General features: G+C 57.9%; 1 protein-coding gene across 2 annotated transcripts in view; it reads right to left on the bottom strand.

Annotated features, from left to right (window-relative positions):
* Nucleotides 1–12224: 12224 nt before the first annotated feature.
* MVB12B (multivesicular body subunit 12B) overlaps nucleotides 12225–23198 on the bottom strand; it is a 94210-nt gene continuing 83236 nt past the window's right edge. For both annotated transcript variants that reach the window (XM_019510920.1, XM_019510921.1), the window contains one exon: nucleotides 12225–17137. In XM_019510920.1, coding sequence (XP_019366465.1) covers nucleotides 17051–17137 — 87 coding nt within the window. In that variant the 3' untranslated portion in view covers nucleotides 12225–17050. The remainder of the gene's footprint in view (nucleotides 17138–23198) is intronic.

Raw genomic sequence — 23198 nt, 5'->3', positions numbered from 1 at the left:
CTTGTCTGATAGCCAGACAAGTACCGCAGGGTTTCCTGACCCTGAGACACCGAAGGAGAAAACGAGAAGGCTTTGAGCGCCGACAGGAGCGTGCCTCTGCCCCGCCAGGCTGTTCCATGTGCGAACAACCGCTCTGTGAGGCTACGTGTCCGTGAGCACGGACACGCTGGGGGTGCGCTGCAGGGACGCGTCCCCAGCACCCGCCACCCTGGTCCTGGGACTTGGCATCTTTAACATCACGCCCTCCCGGGACTCCCGCAGGGGTTTTGGAGACAGACGAGCTGCACTTCACGACCATGCGTGAGGCCTCGCTGGCCAGCCGGCCTGCCACACAGCTGGCCGGACCTGGAGGGGCAGTGGGATCAGCCCAGACCCAAGCCTGGGGGCATCGCTGCCCCGGTCACCAGGAGGAGCCCTGAGCCCCGGGCCCAGCCGTCCCGTCGGCCGCCCAAGCACAGGCCAGACCAAGCAGCGTGACGCGAGCGTGCCCACACCTCGCACGCGCCTGCAGGAGGAGGCCCGCTGGGCTCCGCCATTTCTCTCTGCAGCCCAGGTGCGAGCGCCCGACCTGCGGGGAACGCTCCCGCGGGCAGGGCCGTGCCCTTGGGAGATGAGGGGCGGCAGCAGTGCGGAGAAAGGGCGCTGGGCTGAAGCCGACTGCTCAATTTATAGGGCCAGCCACAGCAAGGCATGCTGGGAAACAGGCAGGCCACGCGGGGAGCCGGTGCAGACAGTGCTGCTCTGCACGCACCCTGCCCTCGCCTCAGCGTCTCCTGCCAGGTTTCGAGCCCGTCTGGTCACTCCGGGGCCTTGCGCTGCAGACGTCTGCGCTCTGCCATGATGCCCCTGCCCCAGGGACCGGGCGGCACGCGTGTGCCGGGCACGCCACACACGAGCACACGTGTTCGCTTGGGCTTCCATGGGACGCTTCTGGCTGCAGCCCTTGCCCCAGGTGCCCCTGCAGCCCCCTCTCCAGGCAGCCGCATGGGTACTGGCACGGGCTCGGGGGCAGGTAGCAGGCTGCAGCACCCCCCTCGCCACCCCCGGCCCGGCCGCCTCGGCTCCGACTGACACCCGAGGAGGATGTTGTTGCTGAGGTCCCTGGGGGCCATCCCCGAAACAGCCCCTGCCTCGGGGAACATGCAAGCGGGTTTGCAGAGCGCAGCCCGCACCTCCCGCGTGGCCCCTGGTGCCCCGGCTCCAGCCGCACGCGCGGGGGAAAGCTGGGGGTAAACCGGGCTGGCGGTACCACAGCTGCAAGCGTCCTAGCTGTGCCCTGGGCGGACGGAGACGTTGCTCATCCCGCCAGACGGTTTCGGTGCTTTCCACGGGGCAGGGGCCTCCCGAGAGCCGCGCTCTCGTGGTTTGCTTCCAGGCCAGGCTGCAGACAGCGGGTGCAGAGGCCTGAGACTGCCCTGCTCGGACTTGGCACGGCCTCCCGATCCCGCTTGCTTGCCGGCTGCCCACTGGGTGCAGGAAACGACACGGACCAGAGTAAAATAAAGGGCACGTCAGGCGGTTCTCCAGGAATCCTCCATTTACAGATCAGCAAACAAAACCCTCTGGTTTCAAACGAACTGCAACCGTAAAGTGACACAAAAGCAGGCTGTGACAAGGGCTGGGGGCCCAGGCATTTTAATACTGAAAATTGTATACATACAATTTATTTCAGGGTCAACTTATCACAGCAACCCCCCCCCTGCAGCAGTGCCCTGCCAAGGAAGCGTGCAGAGACGCATTTCCAGCAGCCACCTTGCTGGGGTCGTTTGACCCCAGTGCTCTTCCTGCCATGGCAAGGGGTCAGACTCGATGATCTGCTCAGGTCCCTTCCGACCCTAGAAACTATGAAACTCCTAACAAAAGGCTGCATCGTCCTGTACAGCATTAAAACCAATAAACGCTCTCTCTTCCCCAGTCTGACCCCGGAGGAATGTATTCTGCTCTTTGTCCCTGCAGCAAAGAAACTCGAGCCAAACGTCCAGCTCGCACGGAGACGGACAAAAACCCCAGTGACCGCTGGCAGAAGGACTCGCTCCCCTGCGATGCCCGCCAAGCAGTCTGCAGCTCCGGCAGCCCCTGCAAAGACCTGCGAGGGATGGGCCACCCCATGGAGAGAGAAAACGTGGATTTGTTTTGAGACAAACAGTGAGCTGTGAAAAGTGCTTGTGATCCTGGGAGCAGAGCGGGGTTCGTCCAGCCCCGCGGTTGCAGAGGAAGGGGCTTGTTTCTCAGAGGAGAGGCTGAGCGGCCTGGCCGGAGAAGCAGCAGCACGGCTCGAGCGGCCAGCTTTCGTGCGGGTGCCGCTTCACATCATCCTCTGGCCGCGAGTGGATGGTGGAGGCCTTCTAAGAATAAACTGATTAAAGGACATTTTGCAACCTATAAAGCTGGTGCAGTTGAAAGGAAGCCTTTTAACCTTGGAGGTCCCCTTTTCATTAAGGAGAAGTTGAGAAACCCCTTGCCTTCTATGGTTTGATCAGCTCATTAAGGGACTGACAATAGCTCAGGAGCTGCTGATACTCAGTGCTTTAATAATAACATCTGCTTACTTCCTCGGGGCCCTTTTAGAAGAAATTAGGTGCAGGTTTGCAAGCCAAGGCAGGCGGGGATGTCATGAATCTGCATCCAGCTGGGACCTGCCAACAGGCCACAGGTCTGTGCCTCCCAGTATCCAGCCATCTCCTATTGCAAATCCCTGGCAAGAAGGGGCAGGTTGCCTCTAACACCGTCGTCCTGCCCAGGGGGAAGCAGCCAGAGCCCCCGTGCCCCGCTCGGGATGCAGCCCCCGGGGCCGGCACTGTCTGTCTGGGGTTGTACCCAGGACCCCGCTCCCACCCTCCATTACTCCTATGAGCAACTGCCCCGAGCTCTGCTTGTGTTGTCGTGTCTTGAGGCCCTTCCAGGCACCTCCAGCCAGAGCTGGCGGCCAAACAGCGCAGCTCCAGGCTGCTGGGAAGCAAGCTGGTGGGCACGCAACTCGCTAGCCAAGCTCACGCGGCAGAAAAGGCTTTGCTACCCGAGGGCCCGGGGGACCCTGCCTCATTGCACGAAACAGGCTCTGCCCAACGTCTCGCTTTCTGAGGTGCAAATCAAAACCAACCTGGGGACGTGCTTTGTTCCCCGAGACTGACGACACTGCTTCTCTTGCACCGCAAGGGACCATCTGGAGAACGACGGTGCTTCTGGCCCTGTGACTCAGATGACTGGAATAATTTCCGAGCTTTGGTACTGGATCAATATTGCATCTGCCTGGCCATGAGATCGCTGAATCGCAGATGGGGAGGGCTGAAGGGACCCAGGAGGTCACATCCAGACCAGCCCCTGCTCCAAGCAGGACCAGCCCCAACTGCACCATCCCAGCCAAGGCTCTGTCTACCCGGGTCTTAAACACCTCCAAGGATGGAGACTCCACCACTGCTCTGGGGAGCCTGGTCCAGTGCTTCACCACCCTCCTAGTGGAAAGTTTCTCCTAATATCCAACCTCAACTTGCCTTGCTGCAGCTTGAGCCCATTGCTCCTTGTCCTGTCGTCTGCCCCCACTGAGACCAGCCCAGCTCCATCCTCTTTGCAGCCCCCCTGCAGGGAGGTGACGGCTGCTATTCAATCCCCCTCGGTCTTCTCTTCTGCAGACTCAATCAGCCCCTGGGCTCCCTCAGCCTCTCCTCACCAGTCCTGTCCCCCAGGCCCCAAACATTTTCATTGCCCTCCCCTGGACTGTCTCCAATGTGTCCATGTCCTTTTTGTCGTGGGGGCCCCACAGCTGGACACAGGATCCAGATGTGGCCTCCCCAGTGCTGACGGGAAGCTCACGCTGCCCAGCCAACAGGGTGCTACGTAGCAGGGAAGCGTCTTGCGAGAGCACACGTAAATGCTGCGCGCCTGCTGGCGTGTCCTCGTGCAGCCCAAGGCAGCCCATGCACGCGTCTTTGTTCATTGACCTTCATTAACTGGCAGATGAACCGCGCATTTCTCCTCTGCAGCGTGACAGGGAAATCGAAACGGGGAGCTATGCCGCCACGTGGGCATCCTGTCACCCACACGCTGCCTTTCGGCCCTGCCACGCACAGCGGGTCCCAGCACGGGCTCCTGGTCCCTCACCTGCCGGGGATCATTACAGACAGGTTTTCACAGGGAAACACGACCAGCGTACCCGAGCGGACAGGCGGCTCGGACGCTGCGTGCGGAGCCACCTGCTCACGCAGAAGTCTTCCTGGCGGTGACCCAGACCCTCACAGATTCACGTGGCACCGCACCTCCATGCTCCTCAGCCTCAGCGACCGGGGTCGTGCCTGGCCACGAGGCCACGAGGCCCAGCAGCAACTGCGCATTTGTGAAGTGCGAGTTTCCAAACTGCCGAACTCCAGAGACTCCCGGATGCAGCACCGCACACCAGAGCCAGGCGGCTGCTCGCTCCCTACCAGCGTCCTCAGTTTTAATGAACAGCTGTAATTTATCCTTCCCACCCCGCTCTCCATATCACCCCTCCTGCCCTGGAGGAATCGGGTCACACCTGGAGCATGTGCAAGCACACACAACTTCCTGTCTGTAATGGCTGCAGAAGGGGGATTGGCAGCTCGGATAGGGTCACTACATGGACAGGGGCTCCCGGCTAGCTCTGGGCCACAAATCATTTGCAATATCAGCTATGAGCCAACAAGCAAAACCTTTTCAGCATCAGCATCCGACATTGCTGGGGCTGCTTCCTCCTGGTGCGAAGGGATGTAATCTCGTCACGGGCAAGCAACAGCTGCAGAGAAAGCAGGAAACCCACCTGGCTGCAGGCCCCAAGAGGCCGTGCCGACGCCGTGTCCCCTCACGGGTGCAGCTGGGAACGGGCTCCCCTCGAGGCATTGCCTTGCTTGCTTTCGTGTTGGGCCCACGGGAGGCTTCAGGCATTCAACGTGCCCTGTCTGAGCTCATCGTGGTTGGGACCGACCCGTGTGCCAGGCGCTGTGCGCGCAGTGCCAGGCAGGTCCGTTCCCGAGGAGCGTGCAATCCAGGCACATGGACTAGGTACAGAAAAGACCACTTCCACGCCAGGGACGGTGTCGTGTGCCCAGGAAGCGGCTTCCCAAATCGAGTGGACAGATCGCACGGGTTTGGCTGGAGCTTTGCTTCCTTCAACAGCAGCTCCCCGCACCGTTAGCGAGGCCTCTGCCACGTGCCGTGGTCTGGAGGAGCCGGCGCCGTGTCCCAGCCCCGGGACGGGTGACTGGAGCACCAGCATGACCAGGTGCTCTCACCAGCAGCTCGCACAGCGCACAGGAGCAGAGCACCGTCAGGCCGTGCGCGGACGGCGAAATCTCTCCATCGCCCTGCAGGGGTGTTTCATGGGGACACGCGGTAGCTCTTACTGGCACCGTGCACTTTGGCAGGACGATCTCATGGAAACCAGCCTGAAAATAGAAAGCTAAACAAACATTAAGTGTTTAACCTACGGCTCCGGGAAACAGCAGAGGAAATGAGCAGCGACGTGGACGTGGCCCACAGCTGGCAGCGAGCGCAGACCCACGGAGAGGCCGTCCAGCCGCCGGGCAGGGGGCACTAACCACAGCGGTGCCTCTCCTGTGCTTCAGCCCCCCGTGGCACAGTCTGCCAGCCCTGCTCCGTCATCTGCGAGGTGTCCGGAAACCCAGGTCTGCTTTTCTGTGGCGAGCAGGGCTCTGGGAGACGTCAAGGCCGTCACCGCTCTTCACGTCACTTCCCAGCTCCTGGCAAGTCCTGCGGAGAAGCAAAGGGGGCACGTTTCCAACTGGGGTCTGCCTAACGCGCGGGGGGCCGGAGATGGCCCAGGCTGAGCACGCCTTGCCCTGCACCGGGCACTGACCACACACCTGATCTGGCCCCAAAACGGTGCCGGCACCAAGTCCCCAGCTGCACCAGCATGCAACGCCCTTTCCCAGGACCTCCCCACCGCACCGAGCACTTCGAATAACTCGTCTCTTCTGGGGGCCAAATGCCCAAGGGGCTGCCCTATGGGACAGATTTGTTTCAGGACAATTTCACATTTCTTTAAACCGGTGGTTTTCAACCTGCGGTTCGTGGACCCCGGGGTGTGCAGACTATGTCTAGGGGGTCTGCAGAAGGTGACTACGGTCAATCAAAAGCATGCGAATCCCCCCCACTTGCAATTCAAAGGGGTCCACACCTCCATTTGACATTTCCAGAGGGGTCTGCAAATGAAATCAGGTTGAAAACCACTGCTCTAAAGGGCCAGGGTGGCTTGGGGTTACATTATGCAGGCCCGATCCCGAGTCCTCCACGGACATTGGGATGCACCCCCAAAGTGCCCAGCCCCCCGCGAGGCAATCCCAAAAGAGCACGTCTGTGCAGGGGGGGCCTGCGCTTAGCCGGCATCCCGTCTCCGCAGAGCTCCCGCTGCCGGCGGAGGGACGCTGTTGGAGGGTGCCCAGCGGCCGCGGCACGGAGACGAGAAGAGCTCCGGTCTCCACGCTGCGAGTTGGTGGGAAGACTGTAAAATAAAGTATGGCAGAGCAGCTGGGTGAATACTCATTTTAATTTAAGATCCAACACTCACAAGTCAAACTACAAAGTGGTCCCTCTTGGGGTATTCGCAGAGTTTTTGGTTTAATCAAGCAAAATTCTAGAGGTCAAATTTCACCTTGGGTAAAAGCATATCATTAGACTTCCAAGATTTCTGGCAGAAAAAAATACAACTAGAACCTGTTTTCTCTAGAGAATTACACCATGATTTGATTACACTTTTTTTTCCCTGACATGTAGCCCATTTTATTAACTTCTGCTTTGCTTTTAAAGGAGGCATCTACTGTTTTGCTTCCCTGAAGAAGCTCATAATGTTATAATTCAAGTGTCAAGACAGATTAGGTTAAACGTACTGTGTAATTCCCAAAGGAAAACAAACTTCAAAACATACTCTATTTGCCTTGTAACATGTCATGGATTGCATTAGAGTTGAACGGGTAATTCTGTCGCCTAATGTGTTAAAGTTGGCATGAATTTTATTCTCTATGCAAGGTGAGAAATTACTTAGCTAACAAAACATTTCGTTTCCCCCTCTTTGCGTTCTTTCTTTATGAGATTCTGAATGTGACATTTTCACAAAAAATCCCTGCACTTATTTGTGAAAAATGTATATTAAAACCAAAACACATCAAATGGAAAGAAATCACAGATGGTTTTATTCACAACCAGTAGAATTAATGGCCTTCTCTACTCTTTATAAATATTGGAAGCAGATGAGTTCATTACTATTTCACTCTAATAAAGAAAACCTGCTTTATTTTGACAAGACATCTACTTATCTAGTGTTTCTACTGAATAATAAATCTATTTTCTTTGAAAAATAACAGAGAGGTTGGGAATTGGCAGAAACCTACCTGGATGATTTGTCAATTAAATATTTTTTAAAATATCTTAGTTTCTGCTAATGAGAAGCTGGAATTCAAGAGATTTTGAAAATGTCACTAATTTTTGAAATAGAAAATTTTGAAATGTTTACTTTGTGGTTGTCTTAAATTTTTACATTGCTCAACAAAGCAAGCAGAAAAGTGAAAACATCTGAAAAGGCTTTTGAAAAGAAGAGAGTCAGCACAAGCTGGAGAGAGCTGTGGGCTCCTTTATCTTGGAGAAATCTGCACACATGGAGCAGAGTTTAGGGGCTTTTTCGGTCTTTTTTTTCCCTGTGCATTCAAACACTTCCCAGTTCAGACCCCAGCGCCGCGGAGCTTGCCAGACCTTCAAAGTCCTGCTGGCAGCCTCGCCTGCAGTGGAATAAAACATCCGACCCCGGGGAGGCAAAAGCTGAGTCATTTTAACCCCAAACAATGCGCACTGATGTGGTCATCTTGTTAGTCATGGAAATCCTGTGTTATTTCTATTTATGTTTCTTTCAACACTTATTAACTAAGAAGTGAGAGGGTTTTATATTAAACTGCAGAAGATGTTTATCCTCTCCAGGGCCAGGACAATCAGCTACGTGGCTTATCAATCATTCCAGAGATCCATGCGAGAAAGGAAAAGATTTTGAAAAATTCCCAGCGCAAGTTCATTTCTAATGCTGCAGGAGGGGGGGAAAGCAAAAACCAAAAAAAACCCAAACCAAACAAACAGCAAACCAAAACAGGCAAAAACCAAAAGCATGTGTCCAATGCTCTGTGGGCTTTGGGCTGGCTTTCCTTCTGACGCGCATGCATGGGTTTCCTTGTTTCGACAAAACGAGGACTCTCTTGGGGTTCACATTTGGGAGGCAGTCATGTTTTTTAAAGACAAACTGCAGCTCTCAGTGGTCTGAGTATTAAACAGAGCAGAAGCCGGCCTTCCGAGTTCAAATGCATTTATTACATGTGGTTAGAAAACAACAAACCCCTGAAGGACGGGCGAACTCAGCCGGCTGGGGCTCACCTCGTAGCACCTGCTCCAGGTAGGGTCTCTGCACGTGGGCTGTGAAGGAGCACGTCAGCAAGCTGGTGACAACGTGGAAGGTGACTAACCTGAGTGCGTGCAGCGCTTGGTTCGTACGTACCGATCGGGTTTGTGGCACGTTTGTGCCGTTCACAGCAGAGCAAGTTGTGCAGTTGCGTGTGTGCACGCGTGTGTCTGGGACTGCCAAGACTCAGATCCCCGCGGCGCAATGCGCATGGAGGAGAGCCAGCTACTTCCCTCCAGCCTGAGCCCCTTAAACAAGAACAGACCAAAACCTTCCCCGACGGCTCGGGGGAAGTCACGTCTCTGACCCACGCGCCGGAGCCCACGCTCTGCTCCGATCACCCCTCGTGGCAGAGCTGGTTGTTTGTTTCAATGACTCCTGCCCCGGTCCCGCCGCACTGGACAAGCAGAGACGGTCACCCCCGCACGGGGAGGGGACAGGGTTCAGTGAGCAGAGATTTATGCGGCAAAATGGCTCATGGGCTGGTAACAAAAAATTGCCCGGGGCTCCTGCTAGCAAGTAGCAGGGTGAAGCCAGGCACCACGCTCCCGCCTGTGGCTTCCTCCTCCGTGGAGGTCTGGTTTCTTAACGAAACGACCTGTGGTATTGGCTATGTGGACAGCGCGGGCCAGTCACAGCCGGCCCATGATCGCCCCGTCCTGCGTCAGGCACGGCGCAGAGGTGGCCTGTCCTTCTGAGCTGGTCCGTAGGGGCAGGTGGAGGCCCAGGAGGCTTCGCTGTGCTCTGCAAAGCGCGCGAGTGTCCAGGGGCGAGGGTCTGTCCCCAGGACGGCAGGAGACGCAGGACAGCCCCGGGCACCGCTGAGCTCTCCACGGGACGTGCTGGGACTCAAAGCTGTCTGGCCATGAAAACACCTCCCGGGATTTTGGCACACTAGAAAACACGCCAACATCCTGGGCAGAGCGTGGACGTGGATCACACACAGCGTGTCCCGCCGGCCTGCGATGGAGACGGGTGCCGGGGGCAGACGAACGCCAGCAAAGGGCCCAACACCCCGGCTTTCATGCTGCCTCTCTCAGAGAGTGTTGCACACCTGGGTCAGGCCTGCAAGGCTCTCGGCAAATTGCTGCCACCTCGGTGCAGGCCAAGGAGCCCGGTGGGTGCCGAGGGCCACTGGGCACTGGCCGGATCCTGCACTGAAGGGACTATTTGATGTCCTGCAGTTACGCAGCAAAGCTGCTGGTATCTGGGGGCCGCTGTCAGTCAGCGGCCGCGGTAACACAGTCCTCTGGGTCCGATGTGGGGGCCTGGAGACGGCCCAATGTTGCGCCCCAACTGGGCAGGTCCCGGCTGCATGCTGGCCTTGTCAGCCTACGGCGTCCGGTGTCGGCACCCAGCACTTCGGTGACATCAAGAGAAACTGTCTGGAGAGGGGTTCTCGATGGCGTCTGGCGCTCGATGTTGCGGCAGTTCACAAAAAGGCTAAAAGCTTAAAAGCATAAAAGCAGTAAAACAAGCTAAAAGCCTAAAACCGCCATGGGGCCGCCACTGGGTAGGGCGACCAGCGCCTTAAAAATGCCAATAAATTACGGGGGACAACAAAAGAGAAAACAGGGTGTGTGCTCGTGCGGGTCACAGGTTCAGAACGAGTGCTCCCCCAGGGGACACCAAGCAGAGCACCCGGACAGCGCCCACCGGCTCGCGAACGGAGGGAGCTCGCCGGCGGCTACTGCCCAGTGGTACTCTGCCCGGAGATGTGCGCGAAGGACACCGAGGAAAAAAAAAAAGGGCCACTGAAGGGCCCAACCCACCGACAGCTAAACACGGCCCGCGACAGCCCCAGGGCCAGGCCATCGCAGCCCCGGGTGTCTCAGCTGCTCCTCGCCGAGGCACGGACTGGGCAAAGCGCAGCCGTGGGGACACGGGGCTTCCCCAGGAGCCACAGGACCCCAGACCAGGCTGGCCGGCCTTGCTGCCCTTGGCCAGGGAGGGGGACACAGAGCACCAGGGCTTTTCCCTTGGATGTCCGAGGAGCCGGCTCACACCAGCCCACCAGCCTGTGCCCGTGCCCACAGGGATGCCACAGCCCGGGCATGCTCCCCGCCGAGCCCCCGCTGCTGCGGCCCAGGGTCTGGGCGCCAGCACTCACCCGCTGCCCAGCTTCACCTGCTTGGGCCTCCTCCGCGGGTGGCGCTGGGACCCCCGGCTGACGGGCCCAGGCCCGTGCCGTCCGGTGCCTCTGGCCCCAGGGCTGCCCCTCCAGCCACCGCCAGCCCACGCTGCTTCTCCTCCCCGCAGCAGGAGCTCCTGCTACCCAGCTCGCCAGCCCCGGCGGGCCCATGGCCTGGCACGAGGCAGCTTGCCCTTGTGACGTTTCCAGCAGAGGAAAACTGCGTGAGCTCTGGTCACGGCTAAGGACGAGCTCGAGACGGGACCAGGGCGCTGGCTTGTGCCATGCGCGTTTCTCCAGCCGTGGCCCAGCAGGGCTCTGCGATGGGGCTTCCCCGGCCCCCACAGCCGGCAACCGTCCGCGGGCTCCCACCGGCGTTGCCGATCGCCAGGCACCAGCACCTCCCGCTTCGGCACAGGCCCACGCCAGCCACGTCTCTCTGGTGCCATTAAAACGTTTTTCACCAGCGGTCGCCAAGTCAGAGCAGGGCAGCTCCGCTCAGAGGCGGCGGCTCTGGACCATAAAACAGAGCACCTTCCCTGTAACTCACACCTCCCTCTTTAACAGCCTCTCTTAAAAGGGGGCTGTAGTTCAGAGTTAATTATAAAGCCCTGTTTATTTCTGCAGAATCCCGGTTTATAATATTGGTACAAGAGCAGTTTTAGAGCCCCGAGTTGATTCGGGCGGCTCTTGGCCTGCAGAGAGCTCTCGAGTTCTGGCAGGGACCCACCTGGACCTGCTGCATCCATCCCGTTTCCAACAGGAAATACTGGAAGGGAGAGAAGCTCCATGGGTGGCCGTGGGGTGATGAAAGCCCCGCATGCTGCCAAGTCACTCGATGCGGGGAGGAAACAGTGACCAGGGAGGCTGAAAGTTTGGCCTTCGGCGATTCTTGTTGACTGAACGTTTTGGAACGGTGACAGGAGTCTGCTCCCAGCCGTGCGGAGCACTTGTGAGCGCCGCAGCTCTCGCTCCTGCGGACCTTGCGCCCGTACGGGAGGGCGCACCGTGCCCACGAGCTGACAGATGGACGGACTTGTAACGCGTGTGCGCACACATACCCCTGGACTCCAGCACCGAGGCAAACATTTAGGTTGCAGAGTCAGGCCCCGCAATCCGCTCTTTCCGAACGGTGGCAGCTGTCTGCGCAACCTGAACTCGGCTCCCGCGTGCCTAAGGACACTGCAGGATCCCAAGTGCATCGCTGCATTTGCCAATCTGCTATTAACAAACAGCCACGGGACTCCCAACACGTACGGCTGGGACGTGGCCACTGACAGGGGCATGTAGATGCCATGTATGACTCACTTTTCTCCCCCTGCAGAAAACCGAATTTTGGGAGAGTTTTTTCCAGCTGCGGAATGGACTTTTTGACCATCCCTTCACCCTGGACCCTTTTAACATAAATTTCCAAGGTTGAGAATAGCTACGAGGGCTCAGCTCAGTCCATATCACATCACAGGACTCGATGCCCTGGCCCGCACCACCATCTGGCAGCCAGGCCCAAGGGACGGTCATGGTTCCCAACGACCGCTCTTGCTCCGAGTCCTGCCTTTGGGGCAGAGCTGTGGCGCGCGCACCTCTATTTCCCAGGGAGACTGTTGAACTCTTAGCTTCAAATGAAACTACAAAAAAGCCCCTTCCACCAACCAACCAAACCCCGAACAAATATCAGGGAGAGAAAACTGGTTAAAACAAACTTTTATTTAACAAATTATATTAAGAATACAGACTAAGTTATCACAACGAAACTTCCCTTTGTAAAATACAGGAGGGCCATCTAAAATAAATATAAAAGGTAATAACATTCATAAGATTAATGCACAGTAAATTCACTTTCAATAGCCCAACAAAAATGCATAGCATCTTAAAAAACATTTTGCAACTGCATAAAAGGTTTCTCTTTTCCATTTTCATGATACGACAGTTAAACCACTGCTGTCAGGAATTCATTTCACAATGAACAACCCAGAAATATTCAAGCAGTTTGGTTTCCCTGCATCCAATGAACAGAAGGAACTGAGCAGCACCGCACTGAGTTTTTAATTAGCAGAGGGTCGAGTTTCCCTAGCCGCAATCTTTTCCTAATTTTATGGCTCAGAACAACTAATATCGACATTTGTTCTCTTTCCGGCTCTCTCCGCTGCTGCTCGGAGGAGAACTCTGCTCTACGTTAGTTCTTCAAGGCTCGAAGGCTGAGGTAATATTGAAACGCAGCGATACACGATACCCTTCGCTACGAGAGAAACGCGCCCGTGCTGGGGCCGACACAAGGCTCAGGCACTGCGTCAGTCCCGCTTGCGCCCTGTTGTGGACATGAGGCCTAGCGCAGCCCCTCAGCCCGGGGGTGGCTTCTACTCTACCTGCCTGAAGATAAACCTGCAACGGGGATGGCAGACCCTAAAGAAACGGCCGTGTCCCAGGGGGATGCCCCGGTCCAGGGACACCGGAGCTTGTCTGTTGGCAGAGCTCCTCTTGCTCCAGGGCCCTACTGCGAGATGGCTCTGAGGCGCCCGAGCACCAGGCTCCCAACTGCCGCGTGGCTCTTCGGCGAGAGGCTGCCCCAGCACCCGGCAGATGCGCCGGTCACGGCCTGCATCACCGTCCCAATAAGATGCAGCCCCAGAACGAGTCTATCGCGCGCCGGGGCTGGACCAAAGGGCCTGCCACAGGGTGACCATCCTTTCTGGGATCACCCGGACAATCCGGTTCCTCCAGATGTTGCAGGGATGTTTAATAGACAAACAACAGGGATGAAGGGGCTGCCCTGGGTGAGGCAGGACAAAGGGGATGACATCTGCCTGGTCTGGGCATGGCATGTCCATGTCCATCCTGTCCCAGGCCAAGAGGGGCTATTGGGTCCTGACGAACGGGTCACTGGGATCTCCAAGGCCCTGCCGCAAGTGTGCAAATGGCAAAGCAACCTGTGTCCAGCTGAACCTGCTCGAGCTCTTCTGAGAAACCGGTGGGGAAAAAAACAAACAAACCCAACACCACAGACTACCACTGACACCTCACTAGCACACGGGCTCACAACAGATCCCTCCTACAGCACACGTGCTCAGGACACGCTCAACGAGAGGACGGCAGGAGGGAGATCGGAGAAGTCAAATCCTACCTAACTACAGCTCCACAACGGTCCTGCAATGGGGGCGTCAGCCACGCCACGCCCTGCGAGGACCTCAAGACACAGACAGTCTACGTCACTCTGGGGCGAGCTCCCTACACCTACTGCTACTGTGCTGGGCTCCAGCCTGGCGGCCCGGTCCCTTTGCCGGCTGGTCTACGAGCTGCCTCAGTCCCATGCCCCAGCACCGCTCTTTGCTGTGGGAAATCCCGGAGGCCAAGCACTGCCGACAACTAGGAATCAAAGGATGCAGCCCAGTGTCAGCAACACCCCCGATGTCCTGACCCATCTCTGCAGACGGGTCAGGAGACTTCACATGTATTTTGGCAAATTCTCTTTTATCCACATGACCAACTGCTGCTCTCCTTTTTTTCCAGGGACAAAGCGGGGCCGTGACAGCTCTGAGAAACTGCTTCCTCTGAGCGCTACATCCACTCATCCCCTCACATCTGGACTGAGGCGGGCTGGACAGGGACTCCTCCAGAGCCAGTCAGTGCCATCTCGGCGGCCTGCTGAGCAGAGGATGTGCCGTCTCCTTTGGGGTATGCCAGGACCCTGCCAGCACACCCACACCGTGAGCTGAAAATAAGACACTGGAGACCCCACTGCCTGTGCCTTGCAGGCACCAATGGAGAGCACTGCCAGCAGTCCATGGGGGCCAGCCCTGCACCTGGTGAGGATGACAACTACTGCACAACAATTAAGATTTCCTCACTGAAATACTGACAATGCTCAGAGGCCTTAGTATTCGGGATCCTGCGGGAACACATCCTAGGAACATCTCTTACGCTACTGTCAGCCTGCTCTGTGCAAAGCAGGATCACACGCTGCAGAACTACGCAGCCAAACTCTGCCGTCACGTCTGCAGCAACACTGACGGGGGTCAAGCAGAGGCTCAGCAAGTCCGAGCGAGCCTGGCTGGCTGTGACCAGACAGAGCCCTTGCCCCAGCACACCCTCTTGGCCCAACACAGGCTTGTGGGCAGCTGCACCTGTGCTGTCCAAGCTTGCAGCAAGACAGCTCTGCTGCACCACGGCTCGGGAGCAGCACCTGGGTGAGATGTCATCGCCTGCGTTGCTTTGCAGAGGCATCACAGAACCAACCTGGTGAGGGCTGGGGAGGGGAGACAGAAGACAAAACCTATCTGTACAACCAGCTGCAGAGAGCTGGCCCTACCAGTGCCTGGGGACATCCAGTGTTCCTGATGGGGCACGGAGGTAAAAGCTGGGGTTGGTTTCTCCTGGAGGGGTGTAAGCCACCATCGCTGCTGAGAGACAGAAAAGAACATTGATTTTGGCTTTGGGCATGAGCAACTCCTGATGCACTTGGGGCTAAACTTCACCAACAGGATGTCAAAGCTGCTCCAAAGATGCGAGACTCGGCCAGCGAAGGAGTTACAAATGGGTGCTACAGGAGGAACTCCGGACAGCAGAAGGGAAGAAAGCGAGAGAGAAGGACAGAATGGGCCGGGCCTATTGCTGCAGCATGGAGAGAATATGAATTTCAAGCAAACGTGGGCAGAGCCCCCAGGCTGGCTGGGCCAGCTCTCGCGGCACGCTCGTTTGTTGACATCAGCATCACCAATTACCCTTTGGGCAGCAAGGCTTGGCCTGGTCTGGCTTTCCTAGAGATAAAATAAGACCTGTAAGCTGCCGTAGAGCCCTAAAGGCAGACACAGCTGCTGTGGGGGGTCACTGGGCCTCCACACAGCTGATGCAAAGCACCACAAGGCCTTAATGCTTGTGCCCAAGTGACCCTTCTACACCCACGTGTGTCCATTCCCCCTCCACAGCCCAGCATCGAGGCAGCTTGTACAATGGCTACTTGTTTAAAAAGAGTCCAAGGGGGAGCGTGGCTCCCCAGAAGGCTGTGATGTTTTGTGCTTGTTGTTACAGCGATATGGTACGGTGCCTTAAGACCAGAAATGGATCTTTGGACAAGAAATATTTTTACATATGTACAAATGAGAAGTACAAACCGGCAGTACAAAACCTGCCGTTAGTCACCATTCCGTTACACTAGAAAACACGGGAACAGTCAAGAGCAGTGCAAAGCAGGTCAGTGCATCCAAATAACCCAAACCGAGAGCTACAAAACCAGTATTTGTTACTATGGCAATTGCATCTGAATAGGGTTAGACAACCAATATTCTATCATACAAAAAGTTGCACATTTTAACACTTACTTTTTAAAAAATGCCTTTTTTGCCGCCGTAACGTAGCTCTGTTCTACAGCAGACTGGAAAAGCAGCATGGAGACCAGGTGAACATTTCTAAATAACTTACGACACCAACAGACTTCACCAAGACATGCATTTCACTGAGACACGAGCTAGGGATGCTGACCATCAGCCTGCGGAGGTCAGGGCTCCATGCACCGTGCTCCTGACCAGTGGCACATGCCAGCCTCGTAACGCACCGTGTCTGAGTGTAGCGTGTTCCTCCAGGAGGGCTGCAGAGCTCATGAGGGGACTCGCACGGCTCCTCCTCTTAGCAGCCAGTAGGAGCAAATGCTTGAACACTGCCCAGAGGACCCAGCAGGTCCCAATGCCCCTTCGGCGGCAGGTGCCACGGCAAAGCTTCTGGGCAGGGGAGGACTCAGGGTGGCATTCCCGTGTCCAGCCGGTGTGCTGCTGGCACCGAGTCCCAGAGTGCCAGCACCCCTGCAGACAGCAGGCATGCCACCTCCTCGTGCAATGATGTGTAGCCCCTGAACCACTCTGCTTTGCTGAAGGCCGGGCCTTGGGGAATGGGACCTGCTGTGTGAGCCAGAAATAAAGCAGGCTCCAAGTGGATCTGAGCCACGTGCAAGCTGCTGTGTGGCCTAGCCTGGAAAAAGCAAGTGGAGGTTGACCACTCCCGGGGGCTTGGCTGGGAAGGCCACCGCACTCCTGAATGTAGGGCTCGGAGGATCCTGCCTGAGAAGGCCAGCTGGGCAGGCCCAAGGCAAGCTGGTGCGCTATGCCGTTTGCCGAGTGACCGGCTGCGTTGTTAGCCGTGCTCCTTGGGGGTGTTGCCAGCGGGGTCCCACCGGGGCTCTCCAGTGCTCAGCACGTCGCTTCTGCCGGGTGCGATGGGGACTCTGGGGCAGCAGGACGCACGGAGCAGGGAGGGCTCAAGAGCTGTTGGCTCAGACATGCACAGCTGGCAGCGAGGAAGAATTCAGGCAGGGCGATGGGCGAGGGTGGCTGGCAGGGCTCCACGGTCCGGGTGGCAGAAACAGCACGTATGGGAGAGGGGGGAACGCAGCGGAGGGGTGGCAAGCGTTCGCGACGTGTCCTCTGCTGAGAAGGGGTCCGGTAGTGCTGGTTGCCGGGGCTGGCCGCCCGCTCAGTAGTATCCTCGCGTGCACACCGCTTCTCCACAGAGCCAGCCGCCGCACGCCCTCAGGACTGCGGCAGCTGCTGGCACCGCGTGGGGCTGGGGGGCAGCCGGGCCGCCGCGCTCTGCTCAGTCCTGAAGCTGTAGTCGTACTGCAGGGCAAAAAAACAAAGCAAACACGCCGTGATGGGGATGGATGTGAGCCAGTGGCGCAGGCCACAGCACTGGGTCCGCGACTCCCCAGAGCAGCCCAGGAGCCCAGCCCCGGCCGTGGGGGAGCAGCCGCTACAGTTATACCCAGGGGGGTGCCCCCTCATCTCCCCAAGAGTCCCATCCTCACAGCCCCCCCCTCCCCCCATGCATGGAGCTCCCCTCGCCTCCCAGATCCCTCACTTTGTCAGCAGGGCTGCACAGCGTGCTGGCCCAGGAGACTTGTGCTCCCGGAGACCTGGGCTGGGCTGCCACGAGAGCAGCAGACTGGTGCCACGTGCCATACACTATTTTGTACAAGAACAGCCATGTCGGTCCAGGAGGGCAGCGCCAGCCTGATGCCTCTCTTCCCCAGCGCTCCTCCTCCTCGAGAGAACGGGTAACCCAGAGCAGCTCCAGCGTCCGCAAACAAACACCTCCCATGGAAAGCAGCTCACAGCTGGTGGACACAGCTCCCCCTCCGCATCTCCAGAGAGGGGCTGGACAGAAATGTTTCCCTTCTCTGGCCCTGTCTGCACACGAGATTGCACCGGTGTGATTAGACTGGTCCAGACAGGCTGGACAGCCCCTGGGCGAACACCCCAGCACAAACCAGACAGTGCCTCCCACCCCATCCCACGTGCATGAACTGAAAAAGGAGAAAAAGTCATCTCTAACTAGCAAGGACCTGCAGCCTGGCGGGGCTCTTCCGGTGGAAGAAAGGGTAATCTCCCACTGGGAAGAAATCTGCTGTAATCTGGCAGAAGAAAGCGCATCTCCCACCAGACCCGCAGGCCAGCGGCTCCTGGAACCAGCCAGAGCCTGGAGCAAGCGCCCGCCTGTGTCCGCTCGCGACAGTGCAAGCGAGCACAAGCACGTGGCAACACTGCCATCTTGCGGCCCGGCCCCAGGCGTGCGCTTCCAAAGGCAGAGCAGCCAGGCCGGACAAGCCCTGTGTGAGCGCTGGGAGTTCAGCTTTTCTTCCACGTCTCTGGGCCCTGGCTATGACAACTGCTGAAGTTGCCAGCAAATTGCAAAGAAGGTTTCGCAGACGGGTAAACCCAGGGATGTGCCCCAAGTCACTCCAGTCGCAGCAGGATCCCAACCTCCTGGCCCTTGCCCCCCTCAAGTCCTGGCTCTGGTCACTGAGGAGGACAGCACCCCTCCAAAGCACCCAGGCAAGCCGCCCCAGGGCTGGCACCCTGGTGCAGCTGCTGCCCTGGCCCGTGGCCACTCAGCTGAGGCAGGGAGGTGCGCCTGCCCCACAGGACGCTGGCAGGGGGCACGCCGCACGGCTGGACCCCTTGGCTGTGGCACAAGCCGACACACCCCGGTCAGATGTGGGCACCACGAGCACCGCTCGCGGCTGGCTTGCCACAGAGGGAGCCAGCAGCGTTCAGCCAACATGCACTGCCATGGCACGTGGCCGATGGAGAGATGCATGGCTGTCGCCGCAACCATCCTGGCAGCTCAGCCCAGCCCTTCCTACCCCAGCTCCGGAGAACGGCAGGTAGCCTGCGGGAACGGCATTGCTCTAGCCCTCAAGAGCCTCTCTGGACATCCCTTGCCCTGGCAGCCTGGCAGTTCAGGGGAGCTTCTCTCAGAAGCCCTGACATCGGCTCAGCCCAGGCTGGAGGCTGCAACTGGGGTGAGCCGACGCTCCTGCAGGGACTGAAGCCCAGAGGGTCCTGGCTGGAGGGTCTCGCCCCTCTGCTCTGCGTCAGACCGATGCTGCACTGGGGGCAGGAAGGAACTTTACCTCTACACCCGTCAGATCAACAGGACTGGGGGCGTTTGGCTTTCCTCTGCAGTGTGGCTTGGTCTCTCTAGCAAATGTTAACACCCCTCACAGCAGCAGGATCCCACCCGCCCGCATCCCCCTGCTTTACCTGCAGCAGGGCAGGTGGTGGGACAGGGCTGACTGTGCAGCTTGGCAGAGGTCAAACAAGGATCGGCCCAGGGCTGACTCTGCCTCAGGGGGGGCTTGGACAAGACGTGACCTCCACAGGTGCCTGATGGCCCGGCTGTACCATGAGCCTTCAGCATGTTGTTCGCCCTGGCACACGGTCACCCCAACTCCCGCGTGCGGGGTGCAGGGCAGAGGCCTGTCCCGGAGCAGGGCCTCGATTGCTTACATCTGAGCACAGACCAACCCAAGACCTCCCAACTGTGCCCCCGCCTGCGACCTGGCAGCACGGCCCTGGCTCCACCACGGCCGGCATCCTCCTTTGCCTCACGAGCTTGAACCACAGCCGCTGCGTCAGCTCTTCACCTAGACCCGGGACCTGCCAACAGGCTGCTGGGACTCCACGCGGGCTCGGGGCCCAGGCCACAGTGGGACCTGCTGGCGTGAGCCGACGCTGCCGGGCTGCAGGCCCGAGGCAGGGACTCTCGCCTGCTCTGCGCAGACACAGCACCGAGCTTAGCGGGGCCGCCCCACGCGGGAGGTCCTGGCCCTGCCACCGCAGGAGAAAACCGACCAACGCACAGTTCAAATGTCCCGTGCAAAGACACCAGAGCCTTCGCAGCACCCAGGGCCAAGTGCACACAAACAAGCGGAGCTGCTCTGCAGGAAAAGGCTGCCAGGAAGTGGCGGGAGGGCGCTGCCCGGTCCGCAGCTCTGGCCACGGGGCTCACGGGCACCTAGGGCAGTGGATCGGCTGGCCGTCCCACCAAGCGGAGAGATCGCTGTGGTCACAAGGCCCCGGTTGGACGTCGCTGCCCGGGGGGCAGCCCTTCCCCCGCATATCCCAGGGGCAAGTCTATCTATTGTGCCTACCAGTGCTGCAAGCCAGCCGCTCCCTGTGGCAGCCCCGAGGGCCAGCGCGGGGAACCGGGTTAGACTGAGACCTGACCGGTGGGTCCCTGGTCAGACAGAGGCTGGGGGAGCCCTCGGTCCCTGGCAATCTGGGCACTGGCCTTGTGCCCCGGCTGTGGCAGGAGTGCAGGAGACTGAGATGCGACGAGGCCAGATCTGGGCATGTGGGCACAATACCCTACTGCAAGCACCAGCCAGCCACAGCGAGATGTTCACAGAGCCTGGGCCCAAGAGCCTGGCCAGAGGCCTCATCCCCTCCCTGCCCGTTGCCCGTGCCTCCATTTCCCTGGTTGCGAAGCAGGGTGGTCTGTGCCAGCTCTGCTGGCAGCAGCACTTCCAGGGTAACAGTGCCCTGCAGAGCCCACAGAGCAGCAATGCTCCCTGGCGCTGCACCCCAGCACCCTGTGCCATGCCCAGAGTGCTTTGCTGGGGCCACGATGCAGACCGGCATGTGGCCAGGGGCCTGGCCTGGCACCTGGCACTTCCAAAGAAGGGGCAGGGGGAACCTCCTGTGGGCTGGGGGATATCAGGGATCTCTGTACTTCCCTCTGACGTGACCCCTGCACCATTCGGCCTGTACCTGTCGCTCTTCGCCTTGCTCCCGGGGGGAGGCTGCACCTCCACTGGGGCTGCCCCAGGTCACACGCCAGCTCTGCTCTGCAGCCTGACACTGAACAGCACGTCCTCACTGCGGCTGCCCATGCACCACGCGGCACAGCCAAAAGCCCACGGCAGCAGGACGGTAACTCTGCCCATGCCCCCTCCCCTGCGCTCAGAGATCCAGGACCGTTTGCAAAGGGGGTGGATAGCATCACCCCACTTTACTTGCTAGGTGGAGAGAGGGGCCCTGCTGCACTGAAGGGGGATGCGCAGGGCTGGACCCTGCCAGGATGAGGACCTGGCTCTCCTGACCCCCACACGAGGCATTTGACTGCATGCAACAATCCCCCACGTTTGCCCCTGTCCATCCAGAGCCTGATCTCAGCTCCGAGCTCTCCTGGGCAGGAGATTTCCCCTCCTGGGCTTTCTGTGTAGCTCCCTGTGCCCTCTCTACCATGAAACATCATCAACAACAACCCTACTAATGAACTTGGCTGCACCCCAGGCAGGGGATCTACACTTCTGTGGTTCACCGGAGACTTGGGGGCTGCATCACGAGTGCTTCCCACCAACGCCCCCGAGGCGGAAGTTGCGAAGCACCTGGTTTTCTGGGTGCAATAAAGCCTCACGGCACGAGAGGGCGCCGCGCGCCCACACGTTGCGCCATGACAAAACCTGCTCTCTCTGAAGTTAACAGTTACACAAACAGTTGGGAAAAGAGAAGAGCGAATGCAAGAAACAACGGGACTGGGGACGTTTGCTGCCGAGGCAACCGGGAAACGGGCTGGCTGCTGCCAAATCCAGAAGGTTCTTCTGTCTTTTGACATTTCGGGAAAAGCGAGGCGTGGCGCAGAGCATGCATGTAAAACCGTGCCCTGCGCAAAGGAGGATGTGTCAAGAAGTCGCCGTCTTCAAGAATGCTTTTTAATTGGCAAACATGTCTTCATTAATTTTACCTCAATGTCGGGATGTCGCAGCTAGCAATGCCAGCCCCGAGCTAAATAACCAATAAGCCTCATTTTTCAACACACAAACACATAAAGATGTCAGCTCAAACTGTTTACTAATTAACACTTAAAAAGACACAAATTAGATATGCGTGGCTAAGAGCAATTATAATCAAGACGAATTTCTCTAGTCATTTGGGAACTGAAAAAAATGCCTAATTGCTGGAACCAATGTTTTAAAAACTGAAATCATGCCAGTTAGCAAATATGTTCATTTAAAGAACATTTCATGTGACTACACTCTGGAGAATTGACTACAAACATGAGAACAAGGAAAAATATTTCTGTATAAAATTAAAATTTTAAGCTCTTCTAGATTTACAACTTCTTCATTCGACAGGTTTGCAAAGAGCAGCCTATGCAAACTGGCAGCAATTAAATGGTTAAATGAACTGCCTCCCATGTCAATTTTAAGAGTGATTAATATCAGTTGCTCACTTCACTCATTAGGCTCTCCTCTGAGCGCCACGTCAAAGCCGAGGCTGAGGCGCTGTGGGTAGGCTCAGGCAGGGACAGCGGCAGGCCGACAGCCGTAGCGCACCGTGAACCGAGTGGCTGAATGGAGCTGGGACCTGCCAGAAACCGGCTCTGCACCGACCGGCACCCCCTCCGACAGCGTGCCAGCTGGGACCTCCGTGTGACAGGGCACGCCATGCAGGGACACGCACGGGGCACAGACCCCACTCCTGACCCGAGCTCTGCTTCCTGCTGCCCGTGGCCACCACGGAGTGCGAGCTTCACGCGGCTTGGATGGCCGCCTGCCAAGCGTTCATGCAGCACCCGGCACCGGCGTCTGACGCGACTGATGCTGCCATCACAAGAGCCCCATTTCCACTGGCTTTCCCGAGGAACTGAGGCACGGCTGGGACGGTTGGCAAATGCCAGGACATAAAACGATGGAGCCTGGAATTGTCTGGGAGCGCGTCTGCATGGCAGGCAGCCCCGGGGACACCGATCTCTCCCTACCCTGGAAATCCAGCACATTTGCTTTAATGGAGCTATTGCTTGCAAGGGAAATAAAGCTACGCAGAAATTCACAATATTTATATGCATCTCTGTCTGTATGCAGACACGATGCTTCATCAAGGAATACGGGCTGCCTAATTAAACTTCTCATGGCTCTGTCATGCGCAGCCTGTGATGGGGCGAGGGGGTGCAGGGCAAGCCAGGTGGCACGCACCGCTCACAATCCTTGTGGCACAAGGGAGGGTTGTGTCTGTGCCCCCTCACTCCGCCTGCACCTGGGCAGCGACTGCTGAAAGCAGCTACTGAGGTCCTGGCTTTGGGACAGCGCTTCTGGCAGGAGAACACACAGGGCAGGGAGCTGAACTTCTTAACCTTTCTCTCCAGCAAGAAACTACTCACTGCTACCACAGGGGCTCAGGCATGGGGCTGGGGGAGCAGCCACTCCAGCATTAGCACCAGGAGTCTGGGGTTTTGCTGCATGGTTTGATGCTTCCTGCTTTCCATCCCGGCTCAGATTTACCTGAGTGTGGAGGCCCAAGCACAAGGCCTGGGCCCAGCCCTATTCCCCTTGCACTGGAAATCTTGCACAGAGCTGTTCTGGAAAGGGCACGAACATACGCTCTTAAATGCCAC

The sequence above is a fragment of the Gavialis gangeticus genome, unplaced genomic scaffold (assembly GCF_001723915.1).
Source record: "Gavialis gangeticus isolate Ggan-Ray unplaced genomic scaffold, GavGan_comp1, whole genome shotgun sequence".
In the NCBI taxonomy this organism is placed as follows: Eukaryota; Metazoa; Chordata; order Crocodylia; family Gavialidae; genus Gavialis; species Gavialis gangeticus.
Note: the sequence above shows the minus strand (reverse complement) of the source record. Positions and strands in the feature narration are given on the sequence as shown.